Below are 22982 nucleotides of genomic sequence, written 5' to 3'. Positions count from 1 at the left end.
TTATATTGCCTTTCTAAGGTGTTAGAAAACTCTACATCTAGTTCTCCAAATTTCGCATTCAATTAAGTCTCCCAGTCCGCTTTTAATTCTTTCTTAGTATTTTCCAGTTTATAATCAAAGGTGTTCAGTTTGCTTTCCAAAGAATCCATTTTAACTTCTAATGAACCAAATTTGTCCTCAAATTTTTCGTTTAACTTTTGATTGTCCTCTTTTAATTGCTTATTATCTTTTTCTAGTGAACCAAGTCTTCCATTCATTACACCCATTTGAGTATTTATTGATACCAGCATATCAAACATTTTTTGATTAATATTTCCATTTTGAGGATCAACTTGCTGATCTACTTCCGAAACCTCAAGATCTTTGTTCTCCCATGCTGCTTACCTTACTTATCATTGTATTTGAATCTCCTAACTGCTCTAAATCAATAACTGTATTATTATCTGTACATGTCTCCTGTCCCAGATTGAGCTCATGGGATGCATCATCCATATCCTCTTCACTTTCCTCTCTCTCTCTCTGCTCATAACTCTACTCAACTGCACGTTATCATGTATTCTTTTTGTTCGTTTTGACATGATTATTCACTACCAAGACATACACTTATTTTCACTATGTATTTATATATATTTATCTACCGAAATCACAAGTCTCAACTTCCTTTTTTTTTTATAATTATACAGTTATTTTAATCATACCTGGAAGTATCGCTCACTTTTAGCGATTATTGAAGAATACCTCTTTCATTGGACAGACTCACTGGCTGCTACAATATTTTCCAACTCTAGGGTTCGTGAATCCGGATGACACTCGACTCGATGCAGCAATCCTCGATCGATCGAGCCGCACGTTGTGGCGCCACTTCTACCGTATCTTCCTTCGCCGTCGGCGTTGTCGTTGTTACCGTGAGACACCGTTATACCAAGAGGAAAGGCACGTTGATCTTAGAGCATGGGATATGATGACCTTAAGCCATTGACAACACACAACGGTCACGGTAGCACCCGATTCCAGAATAGCTGCAGTAGTTAAGATCTACGAACTATCCCCTGTTGACCAGGTCCCCAAAACTTAACTCCTAACGAGATCCTTTCAAAGCAAATTGTCATAACGATCGTCTATAAAGGCTTCGTACAACGAGAAGAAATGTTACGATTGATGGAATAATAAGATACGACCAAACTGTCTTGTCTCTTCTGCTTTATTTAACATAACTTTGTTCACAGTTTCATTTCGGATTCACCACTCATTCACCGAAACCCTTTGATGAACAGTTTTGGTTGCTTAACACCAACAGTCAATGATAATGATACAGCTTTTCTCCTTTTTATAAATTGAAGCCCGCTCTCTGTGATATAATAAGAAAAAAAAAACGGTCTCAATACCGCGTCCCTCGTGAGATGCGAATAGACTTATCCCGGAATTGACCACCCTGTAGGTGTACTCAATTTAATGACCACACTTCGCTGTCGCTATTTCGCGTAACTGAATGTCCATTTGTTAGTCTGACTATCCACTGTAGCTATTTAAAATTCGCCCCTATATTTTCACAACGCACAATTAGCACTTCGTTACTTGTTTGTTTTTTGTTTTCTAAGAGTAAACGAAAAAAAAGACGCCGTATAATCGGCTTAGTCGACATAAAGCAAAACACCTTAATATGCCCAATTTCACCTCTCCTTATAGGATCGGCTATCTTACTCATTAATTTACTACATATTGTTTCCAATAACACTAAACAGGTATCGCCGTTATATTTTAATTGTATTCAAAAGCATGTTACTACTATTATGACCAAACAAATCGCCACAAATCGTGCGGCGTGCATTTTTAATGATATCTTTCCGCTATTCAATCTCCATTACAGCTATCTTGACTCGTAATGTTACAGCACCACAGGCAATATCATGCTGTTAGCAAAGGAACTCGTGTCAGTTGTCTGCTACCACAGCCCATTAATGCCAAATTGTGCCGCACTGTCTTTACGGATACATTCGTTGTATGTCCCATATTGGTTTCTGCGGTTATTTCACACAGTGTCGTTTGTCTATTAGCAATGACAACTCTATGCAAATGCTGCTGCTCTCAGTCGTTAGGTGAAGACCGTTGGCCACTGCGTCGTCCGTGATGAGAGATAATGCTTGAAATTTGCTATTCTCGCCACACTCGTGACACTGTGGATCTCAGAATATTTAATTCCCCTAACAGTTCCTGAAATGAAATGTCCTGTATGTCAAACTCCAACTACCATTCCGAATTGAAAGTACATTAATTCCTGTTGTGCGGTCATAATTGGGTCGGAAAACTTTTCACGTGACTCACCCGACACCAAAAAACATCTCCGATAATGCACTGCCCTTTCCTGCCTTGTGTATGCAATACTGCCATCGTCTGTATATGTGCTTCTCACTACACTGTGACTTTTGTCACTTCAGTGTATGTTGTACACAGTTCTCATTAATGTTTTTGCTTTAAGTTTTCATTCAAGACTATACCCACAATTTCCTGAGGAATCGCTTCTGCATGACCTGTAACTTCTCCTTGCTGTAGTTTATCAGTGATAACACAATTCCTGTCAGATCACCGAAGTTGAGCACTGTCGGGCTCGGCTAGCACTCGGATGAGTGGCTGTCCGGGTCTGCCTGAAGCTTTAGACATGTGGGGTGCACTCGGCCCGTGTGAGTCCAATTGAGGAGCTATTCGATTGAGACTTAGTGGCTCTGATCACGAAGGCCGACACCAGCCGGTACACTGGCGAGCCGACCACGTGCCCCTCCACATCCGCATTCAGTGACACCTGTCAGCTGTATCGTACCCACCACAGTTTTTGATGGAGGGAGGCAGAATGGTATTAAAATCTCGTAAGGGAACTCTTCACAATTGCATTACTCACCCGACTGTGGCGCTACCGTGGCCAGACTGCGAACTATGGCTCAGTATTAAGGTCAGTGCAATGCGATCAGACGTCACTTCACTTTCAGATTGTGAACCGTAAACATCAACTGATGAAAGTAAATTATTCTTTAGCGAAACATGGCTCACTATCCTCCTACAGAGATTGTTGATATGATGTTAATTTTAGGTGAATGCCGTAACAACTACACTGCAGATGCGCAATTGTATGGGAATCTGTTTCCCAAACAGATGACATACAAGAGAAAACATTATTCGAAATTGCACTCAACGAGCTCAGAATGGATACATGCACCGTCCAACTCGTCATCGCGAATACAATGAAAATGATGCTCGTACCCTTATCGTTCTCACTTGTGTTCAACTGGATCCTGAAATTAGTAGTTGTGTGATTCGGAGACAAATTGGAGTACCAAAATAAACTGTTTTGAGGCTTTTGAAGGCACATAAATATCATGCATATCATATCACACTAACACAAGCATTAATGCCGAAAGATATGCAAATACTCGTGCATTTCTGCCAATGGGCCTTGGAAATGATGGGAGGTGAATCATTCAAAAACAATGGCAAATTAAATCATCATGATTGTCATTATTGGTCCCCTGTCAATCCACACTGGCACAGACCCATTGACAATCAACACAAATGGTCGTTAATGGTCTGATGTGCAATTTTAAACGGTTACTTGATAGGACCGTATTTTTTTTTACCGAAATGTTATTGGGGAATCTTATTTACAACTTCTCTGCAATGATTTGTCGGAGCTAATGATAGATGTTGATTTAGAAACTAGGCTACAAATGTGGTTCCAACAGGTTGGAGCAGCTCCCTATTACGCTAAAAATGTGCGGCACGTTTTAAATTTACAGGACTTTATACATTGAAGCAAATGGGGATAATTTTGAACAAATTCTTCATGGCTAATTTCATTAATTAAGCCTCCAAATTGTGAGAGGCAAGGGCACTCACTAATGAAGCACCCCATGGGAACATCATTCTACTATGTCCATGTTGTCGTTCCTGGGTAACAATAAAAGTTGGATACAGTTAATTTTGTACAAAAATAGCTTAATTTGATGTAACAAAATAATTGGTGCATATTTTGTATTGATTTGATCCATTTTTCTCAGATAATTCTAAATAAATTAGAGTTCTTCCCAAATTTTACTTTTTTTCTCAATTCCAGCGCCATCTGTCAATGGTGTAAAGGAATGTTTCAGACAAAACTTGATTACTTTTTTATGGAGAATCCGAATCTGCAATAAAAAATGGATGTTTCCATTTAAGATTTAAAAGTTGCCCCCCCGTCCCACCCAAGGGAGGTCGAGGGCTGGAGGTCACGTGTAGTATCATTTGATGTCCCCCTTTGAGCTTTCGAACTTGTCTCGTACTATTTTTACCCGATGTTTAGTTTTCAAGAGAATCTCATCCGAAACTTCAGCTGGACCACCCTGTATATGTCACTGTACGCATTTTTTGCCAGTCTGTACTGGTCTGCTTTGTGAAATTCCATGGTACATTAAAGGTTTTTGATCCGTTTTTGTGTATAACCTCAGTTACTCAAACTTTTTGACTCTTCAGTCAAAGGAATTTTGGTGAAAATTGCTCACTGGCCAAGAATATGGTATTTTTTGTTTAATATATTTATTTTATTTTATTTTATTTTTTTATTTTTTTTTTTTTTTTTCTGGTAATCTTTTCTGAGAAGTCAATTCTTATGGCTGCTTTTTCTGGGAGTTATGATAATGTCACAAAGTCCAAGCTGTTGGCTTTAAGCCTTTCTGATTTTTCTCTGTAAGCAATTGGGTTTACTTAGTGACCGTCGGTGCCAGGCATTGTTATGCATATGATCACTATTAATAAAATGGAAATTATTAATGTCTTTTTGGATATAGTTACATATCTTTTTTGATGATGATGACCCGTTCAATAGTTGCAGCATGTAGGGTTAATATTAAGCTTCTTAGTCAAGCAACATTTGCAGAAGCTGTAATTTAATTTGTCAGATATGTTTTACTGTACCACCACCTATACAACTTTGCTCCGCTTTAACTTCTACGAAGTATTCGGTTATTTATGACTATCACATGAAGTTCAGGTGATGTAAATCTATGTTTTAATCAGTATATTGCTTTCTTTGTCTACAGGTGTACAGTTACTACTTCCCCCTGAAGGATGAATTCAACCTGAGCATGGTGTGGTGCACGCTAGCTGTTGGATTCTCATTGTATCCTCTTCAAAAGTCACACCGAGAAAGAGAGAGAGAGAGAGAGAGAGAGAGAGAGAGAGAGAGGGAGGGAGGGAGCTTAAATAATAATTTAAACTGTGAGGTTTTTCCGATACTGAACAGTTTCAGTTTTTTGTTTGTTTTATTTTATTTCTTCTATTTTTGGTGTTCATTTATTTTGGTATTTCGAGCACACCAGTACTTATGTCTTTTTAGGGTTCTGTACTGCAGTCTGTAAAAACAGAACACTTATAAGATCACTTTGTTGTCCATCTGTCTATCTGTTAAGACTCTTTTTTCTCAGGAATGGGTACGCAGATAAAGTTGAAACTTGCGTCTCAGACATGCAGTCCCTTGACAGACTAATCTGTGAATGTTTGTTTCACATAAAACTTGAAATGGTGTATCTGTGTGCAGTAATCACTCCTGGATATCTGATCACTGGTAAATTCCAAAGCATGCGTTATGAGCAATAAAGTCATTCCTTGTCTGATGTTTGACTTTCACCATTCCGACCCAGTCAGCCAGAGTGGAGAATTGCTGGTTAGCATAATAATGGTTGCCTGCTTCCTGCAGTACTTTGTCACATTTATATTATTGAAATTAAAACATACTCGAAATTTATGGAATCCCTGGGACCAATATCTTGCCAGTATTAATGTTGATAATGGGGCAAAATGATGAGATTTTAGATTCCCAAAATGGATAAAGTGCGTGTGTACATCACTAAGTTTGTATGGAACCCTCAGTGTGTGAGTCCTACTCGCACCTGAGTTCTAAGATGACACAAAATCATAAAAACAAGGGACTTCATTATTGTCGAAGGTATTTCTAAACAGTATAGAGAAGTTGATTGTTTTTCCCTCTAGAAGCAAAATGAAATAATGACTGAACGTGAAGAATTTGTACTCTAACCGGAGACTATCACATCAAGTAGTATTTCAACAAAAACTAACAGCAATGATGCACCGAGCCCAGATAATGCAAATAATAATCATGAGCAACTGCTGCAAGTTGAGTCAGAGTGGAAGTCACCCAGAATTCTGAAGTCAAAGAGGCTGCATGACTTTGTAACTTATCAGTGTAAACAGTCATCCAACACCGAGCCTGGAAGAAGCAATGATGCCAGACCATGCTAAAAAATGGCTGGAAGTGATACAAGAAGAGCTACAATTGCACAAAGAGAACCACACTGGATAGTCTGCTGTTTCACCTTCACATACGAAACCAATAAATGTGAAGTGGATGTTTGAAACAAAGAAAGATTTGAAAGGCCACATTGTATGCTACAAAGCATGGCTAGCAATAAAAGCTTGTGCTCACAAGCAAGTCCTGGATTATGATTGAAGATATGCGCCAGTTATAAGTCGTTAAGATATTTATTTGGTGTGGCTGCTAAACATGATCTTGACATTGATCATCTAGATGTTATCACGGTTTTTTATGTTTAAGTTCCAGAAGTAGACCCTGTTACAAAGACAGTGAAATACACAGATATTAAAAGACTAAGAAAGGCATTATATGGATTAATGCAAGGTGATCAATACTGGAACTTGAAATTAGGCAGAGCACTGTTGAATCTAAGCTTCAAGAAATCAACAGCTGACCATTGTGTCTGTTACAGAAATAAAGATTCAGACATTTTAATAGAAGCTGTGTATGTGGATGATATGCTAATTTTCAGTAACGGTTCACAAGAGAAAGAAGTTTTCAAAAACAGTATAACAGAAAAATGTAAGCCAAAAGATATTGGTGAAGCTACAAATTGGTTATATGTCCTAATTACAAGGAATTGCAAAGAATGTTGTCTGTGCAACAATGGAAAATTCAGGATGGAATGTAACAATATTATGAAAAGGATAGTTGCTTCTCACAATATAACAGAGACCCACAGGAGATAAGGAAAGAAAAGGTACTTTTTTCAGTTTCGATAATAGAAGGTAATGTCAGCAGAAACTTTTAATTTTTTTTCCACTAACTCCATGTTCCTTAAACCATATAGCAATGGACTCTGACTCCTTTATTTTGCGATGATTCCTGGTTCTAACAACAAATGGCACCATAGACGTGAAATACGACTGACCCATGTCCTGGTTGAACACCTCATTCACTTGGAATATGTGATAAGCAGTCACATCTCTACTATTAAAACTCTCCAGACCTGCAACGGCTGTCACTGTATCACCAGGATACTGCACAATTGCAGCAGTGACCGAACGATTACCATGTTGAGGTGTATCTTCCTGTGTAAGTGCAAAATTCAGAACACACCCGCAAAACACCCACGGGCCTTGCTGAATCACTTGTGCTCCGGTGTTACTAATTGTAGTAACCGCTTTATCATCAATGGCCTTATAGACAGTCAGGCAAAAATGCCTAAATCTCCTCCTATAGTGTGGCATCTCTGTCAGAAAATGAGATTTTGTCCAACAAAGCCATGCACGAACCCAAGTGCGCGCGTGCTCACTCACTGACACACACACACACACACACACACACACACACACACACACACACACGCGCGCGCATACGTGCATGAGACTGCAGTCTCAGTCAACTGAAACTACAGTGCAAGCAGCAGCACCAGTGCATGATAGGAGTGGTGACTGGGTGGGGGTAAGGAGGAGGCTATGGCAGGGAGGGGGAGGGATATTATGGTGGGGGTGGCAGACAGTGAAGTGCAGGGAGAGGTGGGGAGCGGGTGGGTGGAAGTGGCAGGAAAGAAGAGAAATAAAAAGACTGGGTGTGGTGGCAGAATGAAGGCTGTGTAGTGCTGGAATAACCTTTGTTAGTCACTGTCGTCGTGCATCTAGCCCTGTCCCTGTTCCCATTCCAGCACTACACAACTGTCATTCCACAACCACACTCCGTCTCATCATTTTTCTCCTTTTCCGCCACTTGGCCCCCCTCCCCCTCCCCACCTCTTCCCTGCCGCCTGTCTAACCTGCAGCACTTCACTGTCCGCCACCCTCACCATACTATCACTCCCCCCTCCCCACCCCAGCCTCCTCCTTACCCCCACCCATTTGCCACTCCCATCATGCACTGGTGCTGCTGCTCACAGTGTACTTTCAGTTGCCTGAGACTGCAATCGTGTGTGTGTGTGTGTGTGTGTGTGTGTGTGTGTGTGTCTATTGTTGAAGTAGGCCTTGATGGTAGAAAGCTATAATTGTGTGAGTCTTTTTGTTGCGCCTATCTGCGACTGAGCATCTCCACTATATGGTGCGTGGCAACTTCCTCTCATAATAATGTTAAGTTCAAATTTGTGATGTTCTAAGGTCTGTGGTTCCTTGGTGGTGTAAAAAAAACTGAGGTTCCTTGTCATTGCAGTCAAAAGATATCTAGACCATTTGTGTCACATATTTTGATACTTGGAAACCCACTCAAGAAATTCTGCTGGATACTTCTTGAATTGTGAAATATGTGAGAAGCAAGGTTTTACAGTACAAGTACAGGGGAAAAATTGTGTAAATTGTTAAATAGTAATTATATCACAAAAAATACCGTTTTACCATTAGCCCTTACATTGCGTTCATCATCTGTCAAACACATAATAGAAACAAATTATTGTGTGTAATACCATACAGCAATAAAAAAAATTAAGTAATAATAAAGTTCAGTTTGAAAAGAGGCTAAAAGATTTATTGGTGGCCAACTCCTTCAATTCCATTGATGAATTTCTTACCAGAACTAATTGATGCATGTATGTTGTTATTAATATCACATAATGTGCAGTAATGCAATCATTGTAAATAAGTGCTGTAAAATGTTTTATTTTATTCAGTTTTTTATTTGATGATGCATGGCTACAGTAGCTTAAGAATTATCATATAAAACTAAGTGTATTGAACATTTAATGTTTGATGATAAGTTTTATACCCTTTTAAATGTAAATATGCTTAAGTTTTTTTGACTGGGCAATTTCATTTGGGATCTGTGGAGGTATGTTAGCATATCAGTTCTTGTTTTGTAAATATTCAGTGTGTATTCTTGTTTTCTGACATGTTCCACATGCCAGAGGATCTCCTCACTGTGGATCATTGGGAATAAAAAGTACATCTAATCTAACCCAATCATAAAATATGAATTTAATAAAATATTTTTTGTTTACCTACTGAAACATGACTACAAATCATATTTTATGATTGGGTTAGATTAGATGTACTATATACAAGACCGCATCAAAATCTCTACAGTAGTTGCTCAGACTAGTCCAGACATACAACGTATATATAAACTGAAATCCCCTGCTCACTTCATGTTGTATGTCTGGACTAGTCTGAGCAACTACAGTAGAGATTTTGATGCAGTCTTGGAGTTTCTAGGACCTACGTCCTCGCAGTACCGATATCGAAAAGAGGCAAAAATTATAGAGATTCTCGATTCCTGGGACAGATAAACTATCTGTATACATAATTGAGTTTGTACGGAACTCTCAATGCAGAATTTGGTCTCTCTTTTTTTTTTCGCTTAACTGTCTGTAAGCAAACCAGAGTGCAAATAGCAGTAGGGTGTGTGAGGTGAAGAGAGTTGAGGCTCATAGGCAGCACATATCTGGTGAGTACTTGACTCCGTATCCAGAAAGTTGCTCCTGTCACTGACCGCACACTACTTCCGCGGCGAGGAGTCGGTCGGGGAGAGGTCGACGGTTTTGGTGACGGCGCTGATCTACCTCCTGGTGGCGATGGCGGTGCTGATTGCGGACGAGCGCACGCTCGAGACGGGGCTGGACCGAGCGTACGCCAGCTTCAACCACAGTGCATCGCAGTTCCTGCAGGACCAGCACGGCCTCAAGTCCAGGTGAGTGAGCCTCAGATTTTCTGCTCTACACCTGTTTCTGTACTCTACAAATCACCATATAGAGTGTGGCAGATAGAACTTCTGGTACCAGTTTTATATGTCAGGTCATAATGGTGTGCCCATCATTTCATTAATGGTCATAGTTATTGTGATATTTGCTTGGAAGTAAGACACAGTGCAAAATCTGATAAAGCTTATAATGAAAAATAGAGGTCACTGTGATTTTGTTTGGTGCATATCACATAATATGTTGCGGCATATGAAATTTAGCTTACATATTGAATTCTTCTTTAGACTCTGCTGGAGGTCTCGATTTGTCACCAATGTCGAGAAAATTGATCGAGGAGTGTGAATCGCCTGTGAGGCGTGCCGATATAGTCCGTGCAATTGCGATAACGCCATGTCCTGGATGGTACAGTGGTTGATGCACCTGCCTAGTAAGCAAGAGATCCCGGGTTCCAATCCCGGTACAGTACAAAATTTCACTCGATACTGCTGGATCCGCATAATTTCCTGATGCAGCTGACAGTGACTCCCTCTTTTTCCTTTCCTTTCCTCTCCACTCCCCTTCAATTTGTATATAATGTATTGCAGCTGCCGTTTCTTCAAGCCATCCAAAAGAACGGCCATCACACATTCCTAGAAATGTTCCTCTACTGTACGCAATTCACAGTGCAGTATACTGTGTTCGTATCCTTCTGCATTTAACGTTCACTTAAAATCAGTAAGGAGACTACCCCCAAACCACAAAAAACACCCCAATACTGTAGCACTAGCGTCTCTGTCCTTCACTTTGGTGGTCCATGTTGTGGAAGATAACGTTCTTCCATCATGTTGCCACAGGATATAGCACAGGTCACCACTCCAAATCGCTTATCTCCAGTCATTCATTGTTCAGTTGTGTCGCTCTTTACACTGATTGAAGCATTCCTTAGATCTGACTACAGAAACATGTGACTTATGAGAAGCTGCTCAGTCGTTTTACACTATTCTTTTTAACGACTTCTGCTGATTTCTTGCAATTTTTTATGACTGCCCCCTACAGAGCTTGACAATCCCTGTCCGTCAGTACATGAGATTTGTCCCATCTTGGTTTAGCTGTAGTTGTTCGTTTGCATTTTCACTTCACAGTCACCTCACCAACAGTCAACTTGGGCAGGTTTCTAAGGTTTGAATGTAACCGGTGGATTTGTTACTAATGTTATACAAGATGGATTTGGAGTGCAGGGGGACACCTGCATCTGTACTCTGCAAACCACAGTGAGGTGCCCGGCATAGGGTACATCTAGCTGTACCAGTTACGAGGGTTCTTCCTGTTCCATTCACTTATGGAGTGTGGGAGTAATGATTGTTTGAATGTGTGTGTGTGTGTGTGTGTGTGTGTGTGTGTGTGTGTGGCGCGCGCGCAGTGTAATTATATTCTAACCTTATCCTCAAGATCCCTATGTGAGCGATATGTGGGGGGTTGTAGTATATCCCTAATTATTTAAAGCTGGTTCTTGAAATTTTGGTAATAGTTTTTCTCAGAATAGTTTACAACTGTCTTCAAAAGTGCCAGTTCAGTTCCTTCAGTCTCTGTAACACTCTCCCACAGATTAAACAAACCTGTGACCATTTGTGTTGTCCCTCTCTGTATCTGTTAAATATCCCTTTTACTCCCATCAAGTACAGGTCCCACGCACTTGAGCAATATTTTAGAACCAGTCGCACGAGTGATTTGTAAGCAATCTCTTTTGTAGATTGATTGCACATTCCCAGTATCCTACCAATAAACTGAAGTCTGTCACCTGCTTTACTCACAAGTGAACCTGTGTGATCATTCCATTTCATATCCCCACAAAGTTTTACACCGAGGTATTTGTATGAGTTGGTCGCTTCCAACAGTAACTCATTCATTCATATTATAGCTGTAGGATATTACATTTTTACATTTTGCGAAGTGCAGAATTTTACATTTCTGGATATTTACAGCAAGTTGCCAATCTCTGCACCACATTGAAATCTTATCAAGATCTGGGAGAATATTTATGCAGCTTCTCTCGGATAGTACTTCATTATAGGTAACTGCATCATCTGTGTAAAAAAAAACTGATTTTACTATTAATATTGTGTGCAATGTAATTAATACACAACATTAACAGCAGGGGTCCCAACACTCTTCTGGGGCGCACCTGAATGTATAGATCCAATCAAACAGCCAGATATTTTAAATTGCTGCAATATAGCATTCAGTACGGGAAATAGTAACGTGCCCGAGGCATCCGGTGGTGTCCTGTGTGTCGTCACCACGCAATGCTGACAGAGGACAGTGTTGACCTGGCAGTGGCTCGTAATGCTGACTGCGTCTGCCGGCTGTGACTTCAGGTCTGGGCAGTCACGGCTAGCTACAGCCACTCGTGTCGTGACACAGCCTGCGCACCCTGCACTGTCCAGTAGGCAGCAGGCAGGTGACGTAGTGGCAGTGACCCGTGGCCTCGCATCAGTGGGCAGCGAGCTGCTTCCTGTGGCAGTTGCTTGCCCAGTGTGGTGGCAGCTGCGGCCACTGGTCACACGGTTTCAGGGTGGATTGCCCTAGTGCAGAGTCAAACTGTGCTCAACAAAAGGCTTTCCAGATGTTGCCCGAATATCGCAGCCTCTTAGTGTAGAGCAGTGATACTAAAAGAGGTGACTTTAGTGTAAAATGGCTAGGTATTTAAATACTTCCAGAGCTGCACTTGCTTGAGCTGTGCTGGGCCTTGTGACACGTATGAGATGTGATGAAAAAGTAATGGCAATTTTTTTAAAGAATCTTTATTTATTCATTGTCAACAAATTTGTCCCTTTCAAATTAACCCCTCTCAGATATAGTAACTTGTGCCAGAACTTTTTCCAGTCATGGTAGCCCTTGTGGAACTCACTTTTGGTGTTCAGCTCCTTTAGCGATCCTGTTTTTATCTCGTCGGCGGTGGCAAAATGATATCCTTTCATGGTTCTCCTGAGTCTCGGGAATAGAAAAAAAAGTCACAGGGGCCGAAGTCTGGTGAATACAGTGGCTGAGGCAATGTAACTGTTTTGTTTATTGCCAAAAAATTACAAATGAGCATTCAGATTTGACCAGGAACATTGTCATGATACAATTTCCACTAGTGTTTTGCCACAATTCTGGCCGTTTTCCTCAGACTGCTTCAAGCATACAGTCATAACTTCCAAGTAGTGGTCCTTATTGACTGTACGACCATAAGTCAGGAACTCACAATCCACTATCCCATTGTAATCGAAGAAAACAGTGAGAAGAATCTTCACATATGATTGAACTTGTAGAAATTTTTTGGTCTTAGCTCTGCATGCAGTTTCCGTTGGGACGATTCTGCCTTGCTTTTGACATCATACCTGTATACCCGTGTTTCATCTCTAAGGCCCGGATTTTAATTACCTAAAAAACAGTGAAATATGCAAGCATTTATGACCTAAAACTTACATAAATATGACCTTAAAAAATAAAATATGACTTAATAGAAGTTTATTTAAAGCATTCTTGTTTGTTTATTTAATTTTTTATTCACCATAAAGTAATACAAAATTCACTTCTCAAAATATTGCAAGTATAGTTCTTTCTTTCTGTAGGGTTTGTAGTAAATTGCACCTATTTTTTGAATGTCTGAATGTTTTATTTTCTAAACACAAAGTACAGTGAAAAGATCATCTATCGAAACAGTAAAACAATGTTTTTATTTTTACATAGTATTTAAAGCATTTCACATTATTTAATATCGTATTTCAGTATCTGCAAAGTTGCACTGGATCACAAGATGAATTTTCAGGTTTTCCATTGTCAAAGATCTACGGTTGTCGCTGAGGATAGTTTTGTACCTGGTAAAGCTTCTCTCCACTTTACAAGACGTCAAATGGTTCAGAGCACTATGGGACTTAACATCTGAGGTCATCAGTCCCCTAGAACTTAGAACTACTTAAACCTAACTAACCTAAGGATATCACACACATCCGTGCCAAAGGCAGGATTCGAACCTGAGACCGTAGCGGTCGCGCGGTTCCAGACTGAAGCGCCTAGAACCGGTCGGCCACATTGGCCAGCTACAATACGTCACTGGAGCGTATTTGAAGGCAGCCAGGTCACTGGAGTTCAGCTTTGTTTCAGTATCATCAAATGTTGCGGCATTCCCTGAAAGAATGTTACTAATTTTGCACAGTGTAGAATATCCAGGATTCCGTTGGAGAACACTTTGCAATTTGGTTTTCACTTTGTCAGCCACATGACCACAAGCTCGACCCAACTCACTCTGCACATGTTGCACAATACTCAGGGCCTCGCATAGGTGAGTGCCGACAGCTTCCAGTTGTTTGATGGCTTTTGATATCACTGAAAAATTGGCATTGATGTATGCCAAGTTTCGAGACAATGTATCTGTAAAAACTTCTTTCACAATTTTGATAGCACTTGACTCATCGCTATCAAGCTCACAGAAGATTGTCTTTATTTGAGTGTAGTTGATGCAGTAATACTCAGCAGCATTAAGCCAAGAACCCCATCATGTAAGAACAGGTTTATGTGGGAGGGGTGTTGAAGGTGCTTGTTCCTTGAATTTCTGCACTTGGAGCCTTCACATAGATTTTCTTTCCACAGGAAATTAATTTGTGCATGTCAGGATAATCTGATCGCACCTCTTCGGCAACTCTGTGCAATGCATGTGCAAGGCAAGTGATGTACACCATACTGGGGTAGAGAATCTGAAGCTCTTTGGCTGCTTTAGCCATATATGAAGCACCATCTGTTACAAACAGCAAAACATTGTCTCTTTTTCACACCATCCAGCCACAGTAGCTTCAGAGAGTTGTCAAACAAAATAGCAATCGTCGAATTGTTTACTCTATCGAGAGCTTCAAACGTTAGTAGGAACATATCTCCAGGGCCATCAACTTTTAGAACACTAACAACAACATTTGCAATATATCACCCACTAATATCTGTAGTTTCATCTATCGACAGCCAGCTCTTTTGCTCAGCAATAGTAATTCATATTTTGTTGAGCACATCATTGTAGCATACGGATAAATAGTTCTTTCTCAGTGTAGATTCATCTGGAACTGGATGTGTTGTGTACTTCTCCAAGAACCGTCTGAAGTGTAGATTCTTCAGCTTTTCCAATGGGATGTTGGAGGATACCATCATCTCACACAAATCCATGCAGAATGATTGCACGATTGACGATTGACCTGTCTGTTCAAATAACAGCGTTTGCCTGCTGTTATTTTAGCACTTCGTTTCAAACAGCTGCTGTGTTTAGTGGTATTACAGTGTTGTTGCACATTAAAGTGCTTTTCTGCACTAACTTTAACTTCACACAGTTTACAAAATAATATTTTCCCATCAGTACTAAAGAACTTCTCTCCAAATTCTCGAACATATCCTCGCAACTTCATGCTGTCGGAGCACTTTGTTTTAGGCATGTTGAACAAGGCAAAGGCTGTATTCAAACTGGTTACTGGGAACACCTGTGCAACTGTGATGATTATTACGGCAGAAGCTGCATTCATTGGCTCTGAGAGCGTATTGCCGACTTTGCGTAACAGTGTTTTATGTTCGCAAAACGACTGTTGTGGTACACCGATTTTCTGCTACAGTCCTGAAAAATAAAGCTGTGTACTAATTTATCTGTTTATCTTTCATAATAGCATGTTAAATATTGTCTCATGAGCAACATATTCATCTTCTCATTCGTGTGTCCCGTAAGATACGAGAAAAGTGGTATATGCATTTTTGGAAAAGTTGACGGAAGTATGACCTATTATATTAAAAGTTAGCCGCAGTATGACCTATTACTAAAATTTGTTGAAATATGACTTTATATGCACAATCAAAATACATTTTTCGGCACTAAAATGCCTAGATTTGTGTATAAATTGTTCTAAAATTCACCCTATAGTTCAGAAAAAAAATACGACTTGTCATTAAAATCCGGGCTCTATTCATCACCTATTATAACCATCTGCAGATTGCGAATAGGATTGTACAGTGGCTATATGATTTATTGGTAACATATAAAAATTTGTGCCAAACCAGGATTTGAGCCCAGATTTCCACTCTATGTGAGCGGTCATCTTAAACTGCCTCTGTCATCCAAACATGACTGACCCAAACTTCCGCATGTCAGATAGTCGAGTCATTGTAAGAAGATTCCTGACAATTGCAGTAGGCTGGGCACAGCAGCTTTGTCACGTTACACAATTTTGTAAATGTCTCCACAGAAACACCCCAGTGTTGCCAGAGCTCTATTGACAGCTGCTGTTTTCACCTGCAGCCATCTGTGCTTCATAGTTGAAAACTGGCCACAGCACTGCCAGCCGTGAGGGATCAACTTACGTCGACTAGATTGTAGGGCCTACGTCCCATAGTGCTCGCGTACAAATTGTACGATGTCTGTATTTTAATGTCTGTATAGATTGTTGCAATGTTCTTTTGGACAGTCAAATCTAAAGGCCATAAATTCAAGTAAATCTGTAGGAATTACAAGTGCAAAAAAGTTATCTGGAAAGAACACGTAGAAAATGTTGTGGGGAAGGCAAAGCAAAGACTTCGTTTTATTGGCTGAACACTTAGAATACGTAACAGATGTACTAAAGAGACTGCCTACACTACGCTTGTCTGTCCTGCTTTGGATTACTGCTGTGCAGTTTGGGATGCTAGGGTTAACGGAGTACATCGAGAAAGTTGAGAGAAGGGCAGCACATTTTGTATTATCACAAAATAGGGGGGAGAGTGTCTCTAACATGATGCAGGATTTGGAGTGGACATAATTAAAACAGAGGTGTTTTTTGTTGCAGTGGAATCTTCTCAGAAAATTTAAGTCGCCAGCTTTCTCTTCAGAATGCGAAAATATTTTGTTGGCGCTGACCTACAAGGGGAGAAACGATCATCATAAAATCGGAGCTCACACGGAAAGATATGGGCATTTTTTAATTTTTTATTTTTTGCATGCTGTTCGAGATTGGAATAATAGAGAATTATTGTGAAGGTGGTTCGACGAACCTTCTATTGGGCACTGGAGAGTGATTTGAAGAGTATCCGTATAGATGTAAATATAGGTGCATTTACTGTGAGAATTTTGAAACCGTGACAAGTAGTAGGCTGTAAGATTGTTAGTGCTAGCTGAAGTGTTTTTTGCTTCTTATTTCAGAGGGCCTGCTTCACAGCTGATACTGAAGCTGTCGCTGGCCGTGTGGTGCGGCCTGGTGGGAGCGCTCTTCACCTTCCCGGGGCTCCGCATGGCCCGTATGCACTGGGACTCTCTCAGGTATGCTGCAGTATGCCGGAAATTCCGTGTCTGGCACGACTCGAAGTTTGATGCTGGGATCTTTTTTACAAGGTTGAAAGGAACTTTTTTATATGAACGAAGGGACTGCAAATTTTAAGCTTATTTTTTAGGCATTCCAGAATGTTGTGAATGATGTTAGAGTACTGTGTATTTGATCTCGTGCAATAAATGTTGAATTAGTGAGGTGTAATGCAATATTTGAGCAGCGGAGAAATGTAGAACACACAAATGAATACCGACTCTGACTTATCCTAGAAGATAGCAGAAGAAAGGCAAACCTACATTTATAGCATGTGTATATTTAGAGAAGGCTTTTGAAATTAAGAGTGGACTACACACTTCAAAATTTGGAAGGTAGCAGGGATAAAATGCAAGGAGCGAAAAGTTATTTATGACTTATGCAGAAACTGAAATGCGACATAAGTTGTTTTTGGTATACTACCAATGTTGCATTTCCTGTGTGTAGTCTGTAACCCTCTTATGTTTGACATCAGTAGATTTATTTAATAAAATTTGTTTGGTTGCCTTTTTTTATGTTTGCTGAGATGGCCCTGCTATTCAGTTCCAAGTAACTGGGCGCCAGCAGTCTTCGCAGCTCTTAATCTCCTTGTATGTGTACAGGTGCTGAAAGAGAGCATTAATTGTCTTCTGAGCCACCTGACTGACACAAACAACTGAACTTTTAACCTTCTGTATTTACCCTTTCTTTTACAACAAAAAAGTCTTTTGTAATACAAACTCGTATAATAAGTGGGTTGACAGAGTGTCTGAAACATACTTAGCTTGTGCAAAGCAACACGAAAAGTGTATGTTTATGTAAGGCAGTTCAAGTCGTATCTCCCAATGTCTATTGTATCCGCAACCTTTTCTCTTTTTCACTTTGTCTTCTAAATACCTTCAAAGCATTACACCAAGGAGCAAGTGGCACTACACAGCAGGTGAAAACACTCACTCAGTCTCACATTGTAGAAGTGATAGCTTCAAGACATTCTCCCATCTGAACATATCATAATAGTATCTCCCACAGTGGGATGTCCTAACACTTGCTTACTTCTAAAGATCATGAACATCTTTTATCATGTCAGAAGCTTGGAAATGATACATGCCATCATAAAAAAATGTCATGTTATACTTCACAGAATGTAGTTATATGAGTCAAAGGACATGGAAAGAGAAGCAGTGGTTGAGAATAATTGCGAGATATTGTAGTCTATCTCCATTGCTATGCAGTCTGTACATTGAACAAGCAGTAAAGGAAACAAAGGAGAAATTTGGTGAGGGATTTAAAGTTCAAGTAAAAGAAGTAAAAAGATGACGTAATTCTGTCTTGCTGTAATTGTGGTGCAAGTAATTTCTGCAGCATATTTAGGTACATGAAACCAGTTAGTTTTCTTCCGAAAGAAAAATGGCCCCTTAAGCATTTGAAGAGGACACGGCCCAAAAACTTAAGTGAATTGCAAATGTGTTCCAGAATGTTGTGTGGATGTTCTGTAACCCAAATACCCACATTATGATGATTCACCTTTCCAGACACTTGAATTGTTGGTTTCTGTGAAAAACCATCTTACTTCAGCAGCCACTGTGAGTCACTGTAAAAGTTGGAATGAAACTCATTGTCCTGAGTAGTCATAATGTCCAACCGCAGCAGATGCAATTGTACATGCAGACACATACACAGAATGCACCAGACAGTTGACTGTGATATCTGCTGTCCGCTGGTCACACACATCCTCGATTACCTCACATACCCACAGAATGATCGTCACACACATTCCAGCTTCTCTGCTGACAGTCCCAAATGGCCTGTTTACTGAGCACTGCATAAGACGGCAGTTCTCACTGAATGTGTTTTACCACCCACGGATTGTTTCACCTGTCGGAGCTGAAATTTGATATTTGGTATGAAATTGTCACTCAATGTTCACAACTGACTCACATTTAGCAAATTAGAAAAGACACACTGCACTCCACATAGGCCATGATCTCGTGCACCTGCTATGCGAAGGCACATACAGTATATCCCCACTTCAACGTTTCCGGAACTAATGTTTTACCGCCATTTACAACAGTTTTTATCTGTCCCATCAAATTTCCTATGCCCACAATGTTAATTTTGACCCGATTTTGCTACATATTTACAATTTTCCCGTGATTTACTCATTATGAAAAAATGTTTGTGGAGAAAAAATAACGCTGGCATTATGTTGTCTGTCCAGTAGTGTTTACAGATATTACATGGTTAAGTTTCATGACACCAGGGCACTCTACTCAGTGGATCTGAACCGTTAAATGTGTAAAAGTTGGAACAATTTGTGCCGTATCTCCCGCTGCTGCTGAGCTCTACTTGGTGTGGTGGCTGATGGGAGTAAGGTTCGTTTGAATTAAGATATTGTAAAGAATCGCTACTATTTCCAAACTGTCTCTACTGCCCCAATGCAGTTTCGTGATTGTTGTGATCATCGTGACACCTTTGTCGAACCATATTTAGCGTGTTTCTGTGTATGTCCACTTGGAGCGCTAGTTGACACTGTCGTTCACTTTGCGTTGCTCAGATGTGTTTAGTTTAACCACAGTACCGGTTACATATTTTATTCATGCTGAGCTAAAACGTGTTTCGGGAATTTATTTTTCGTTGTCAGGTGCAGTATTTATGTACGTATTTTTTGTGATGTTACACAAACAAACAATGTGAGTGATAGTTTGTGTGTATGTGTGGTTTTCTTCGTAACTAATGAGGCACAGTATCTGATAACTTCAAAAAGACAATGTGTTGAGTCCATGCCATATCAAGCTGCTGTAATATGCTGTTGAAAGGGAAGTCCGACACAATATTAGGAGGTATCCCGTGTATTTTGTTACCTTAATATATTACAGTAACATGTAAAAATTTGAAGTAAATCAATCGAGTACTTTCAGATTGTTGTTAATAGTGGTTCCCCTTTATATGTTACATATATATTTATATTAAAAATATATGGCCCATAATTGTGCAAATATTTATTAGAGTATTGTGTAAAAATTTGAAGTAAATTGGTCAAGAACTTTGAGAGTTTTGGTTGTAATGTCTCCCCTTTATATAGTACATATTTATTTGTGTATGTAATATATATTTTTTAAAGAAAAGGTATATAAAACACAGTATGTATTTGAATGCAACGTTGCCATAATTTCAAAGCAATCAGTAAAGAACTTTCGAGGTTTTAAGACTTTGAACACACAATCATTTACATTTTTATATAGATTTCCCTTAAAATTATTACGTATATATTTATATATTATATATGGCATTCCAGTAGGTATATAAAAAGTGCATATTTGAATAAAACACTGTGTTAAAATGTCATAGGTTGGTATATAAAAACTCGTGTGTATTTGAATGCATCAGTGTGTCAGAATTTAAAAAAATAAAATAAAAAAAAAAAGCTGAAGAAGAAATTTCAGAGATTTACTGTTTTGAATAAATGAACATTAAGGTTTCTGTTTATATAGATTGTATTAACTCTTAAATTGTTTATGTTGTGAGAGTTGTTTGTTTGTAAGAAGACATAGGTCTATGCCTCACTTTGTTGGATTACAGAGAGAGAGTGAATGTTTCGTGGTAGTCTGCTCTGAGGAAGGGTGCTGTCTGAAAGCTCAACCATCTTTACTGTCTCCTGTATTTATACTCTCTGTTGTAACTGATACTAAAACTGTGCAGTTTGAATTGGGTGACCTAATATAGGTTGATTTCTTTTGTTTCAGGTATTCGGCAGAGAATCGTGTTCTGCGCCTGCTGCTGAACACGAGCTTCGCACTGCCGCTGCTACTGGTGGTGCTGTGGATCCGGCCTGTGAGCCGAGACTATCTCACGGGTAGAGTCTTCACCGGCATGACAGGCCCCTTGTGAGTTATATTAGGAGTACACACGAAGGGACTCCTTCCTTGCCTGTTGAGCACACAAATAAATGTAGTCAGACCTAAAAAATATGTTGAGGATTTTGACAATAAGTAAAAGATAGTTTGCCTGACTGAGAGGTGTATGAAGGGTAAACTATTCTGAGAAGTATCTTTGCAATTAATCGTGAATGGTAAACTATTGCACCGATATAACTGCCGTGCAAAAGGAATGGAGTTGGATGTACTGTAGATCACACTTGGATGAAGCATAGAGTGGAATTTTAGCAATGGGATGTTAAACACAAAATTCTGACAGAACAACATTTATTTGATTTGGTAAATTTAATTCCACACATAAGTATGTATACTAAGTAATATGATGGTTGCTGTTCCCGCAATGTACGTTGCATATTAATGAAACGTATATATAACTTAACTTTGGAGTTCCCTGCAAGTTTTACATCTGGAGGAGGGAATGGTCTCTGAAAGAGCGAATGACCGAAAGATTGTTTAATTGCAAACAATTACATGCACTTGAGAGGCTAACAGGAAGGGAAAGAACTAAAAACATTCACCACAACTTACGTACCCAGCAAGAAGAGTGGTTAACACATGGGATAAAAGAACAAAATTACTATTAAATGAATAGCTTTAAAAGAATGGAAGGGTAAATAAGAATAACAATTAATTCAGATACTGCGTGGTGGAAGACGTTTTCATTAGAACACGACCAAGTGGTCACAAACAAAACTGTGTACAATGTAAGAATGGAATTTTGAATGAAGGAATGAGTTTGCACAGAATTCACTATAAGGGAACAAGATCTACAAGCTTAAGGCTCTCAGATCTAAATGTTAACACATGGTAACAAGAACAAGCAAATACCAAAGAAGAAAATTATCATGTGAGACAAACTACAGAAAATTCAGTCGTAAGATCACAGAAATCATATACAATATAGACGCGCTCATGAAAGCAGCAATAAACTAAATGAACTGTACTTGACACGGCTCCACATGTTTGAATAAATGGTTGAACCGAACAATAACCTACACAGCCCCTGGATTCTAATGCAATTAACACTTGCAAACTATAAAGTAAAATTTCTCACACACGATAGTGATCTCTGAATGATTAGAGGAATCACTAACTTTGACTAGATTTGAAAACTTAGATAAAACACAATATTAACTTAGTATTGAGGAGGAACTCTTATTAGCAGCCGACCTTACCCATCTCGCATGCTACAGAAGAGTGGTGAGCTCGTGCTCCAAAAAGATGGGGTTTGTCCTCCAGCAGAAGTGACCAAAGAACCAGCCTTTTTATTGTGCCAGCTTACACAAAAGGCAAACAGAAACAAATATAATATGGAAAATGTATAAATTGTGGCTGATATGAACAAACTCAAACTCAGCTGCTCAGTCCCTTTTAAATCAGAGCAAATTGCCTAACCGCTCTGAGAATTAAGGTGCTAGAGATATAGAAATGAAGTTCTTTTTAATGCAAACTCGTGAAGAGGCTCACATAGAGACCTTTCAGGATGGCCAGATGTAATAGATGCAGGTGAGAAAGGGGTGAGGAGAGGGGGGGAGAGAGAGAGAGAGAGAGAGAGAGAGAGAGAGAGAGAGAGAGAGAGAGAGAGAGAGAGAGAGCATGCGGCAGAAGGTGAGGGGCAAGATTGGTGGGAGATGGGGAAGGAGTGGCATGGACAGAAGAGAGAAGGGAGAAGATGAGGTGAAGCAGTGGGAAACAGATAAGTGGAAGTTTAGGCCGGACGGATTGTAAGAGTGCACGATGTGCTGTGGAGACAAGCCCACCTGCGCAGTTGAGAGGAACTTGTGCTGGAAGGTAGT

The 22982-nt window shown here is 39.7% G+C and overlaps 1 protein-coding gene across 1 annotated transcript in view; it reads left to right on the top strand.

Annotated features, from left to right (window-relative positions):
• The window catches only part of LOC126109398 (transmembrane protein 161B), a 109350-nt gene that overhangs the window by 54653 nt on the left and 31715 nt on the right, over positions 1–22982 (top strand). The window contains exons 5-8 of the mRNA XM_049914428.1: positions 5064–5143; positions 9725–9943; positions 17116–17232; positions 20995–21135. Coding sequence (XP_049770385.1) covers positions 5064–5143; positions 9725–9943; positions 17116–17232; positions 20995–21135 — 557 coding nt within the window. The remainder of the gene's footprint in view (positions 1–5063; positions 5144–9724; positions 9944–17115; positions 17233–20994; positions 21136–22982) is intronic.

The sequence above is a fragment of the Schistocerca cancellata genome, chromosome 12 (genome assembly GCF_023864275.1).
Source record: "Schistocerca cancellata isolate TAMUIC-IGC-003103 chromosome 12, iqSchCanc2.1, whole genome shotgun sequence".
NCBI lineage: Eukaryota > Metazoa > Arthropoda > Insecta > Orthoptera > Acrididae > Schistocerca > Schistocerca cancellata.
Note: the sequence above shows the minus strand (reverse complement) of the source record. Positions and strands in the feature narration are given on the sequence as shown.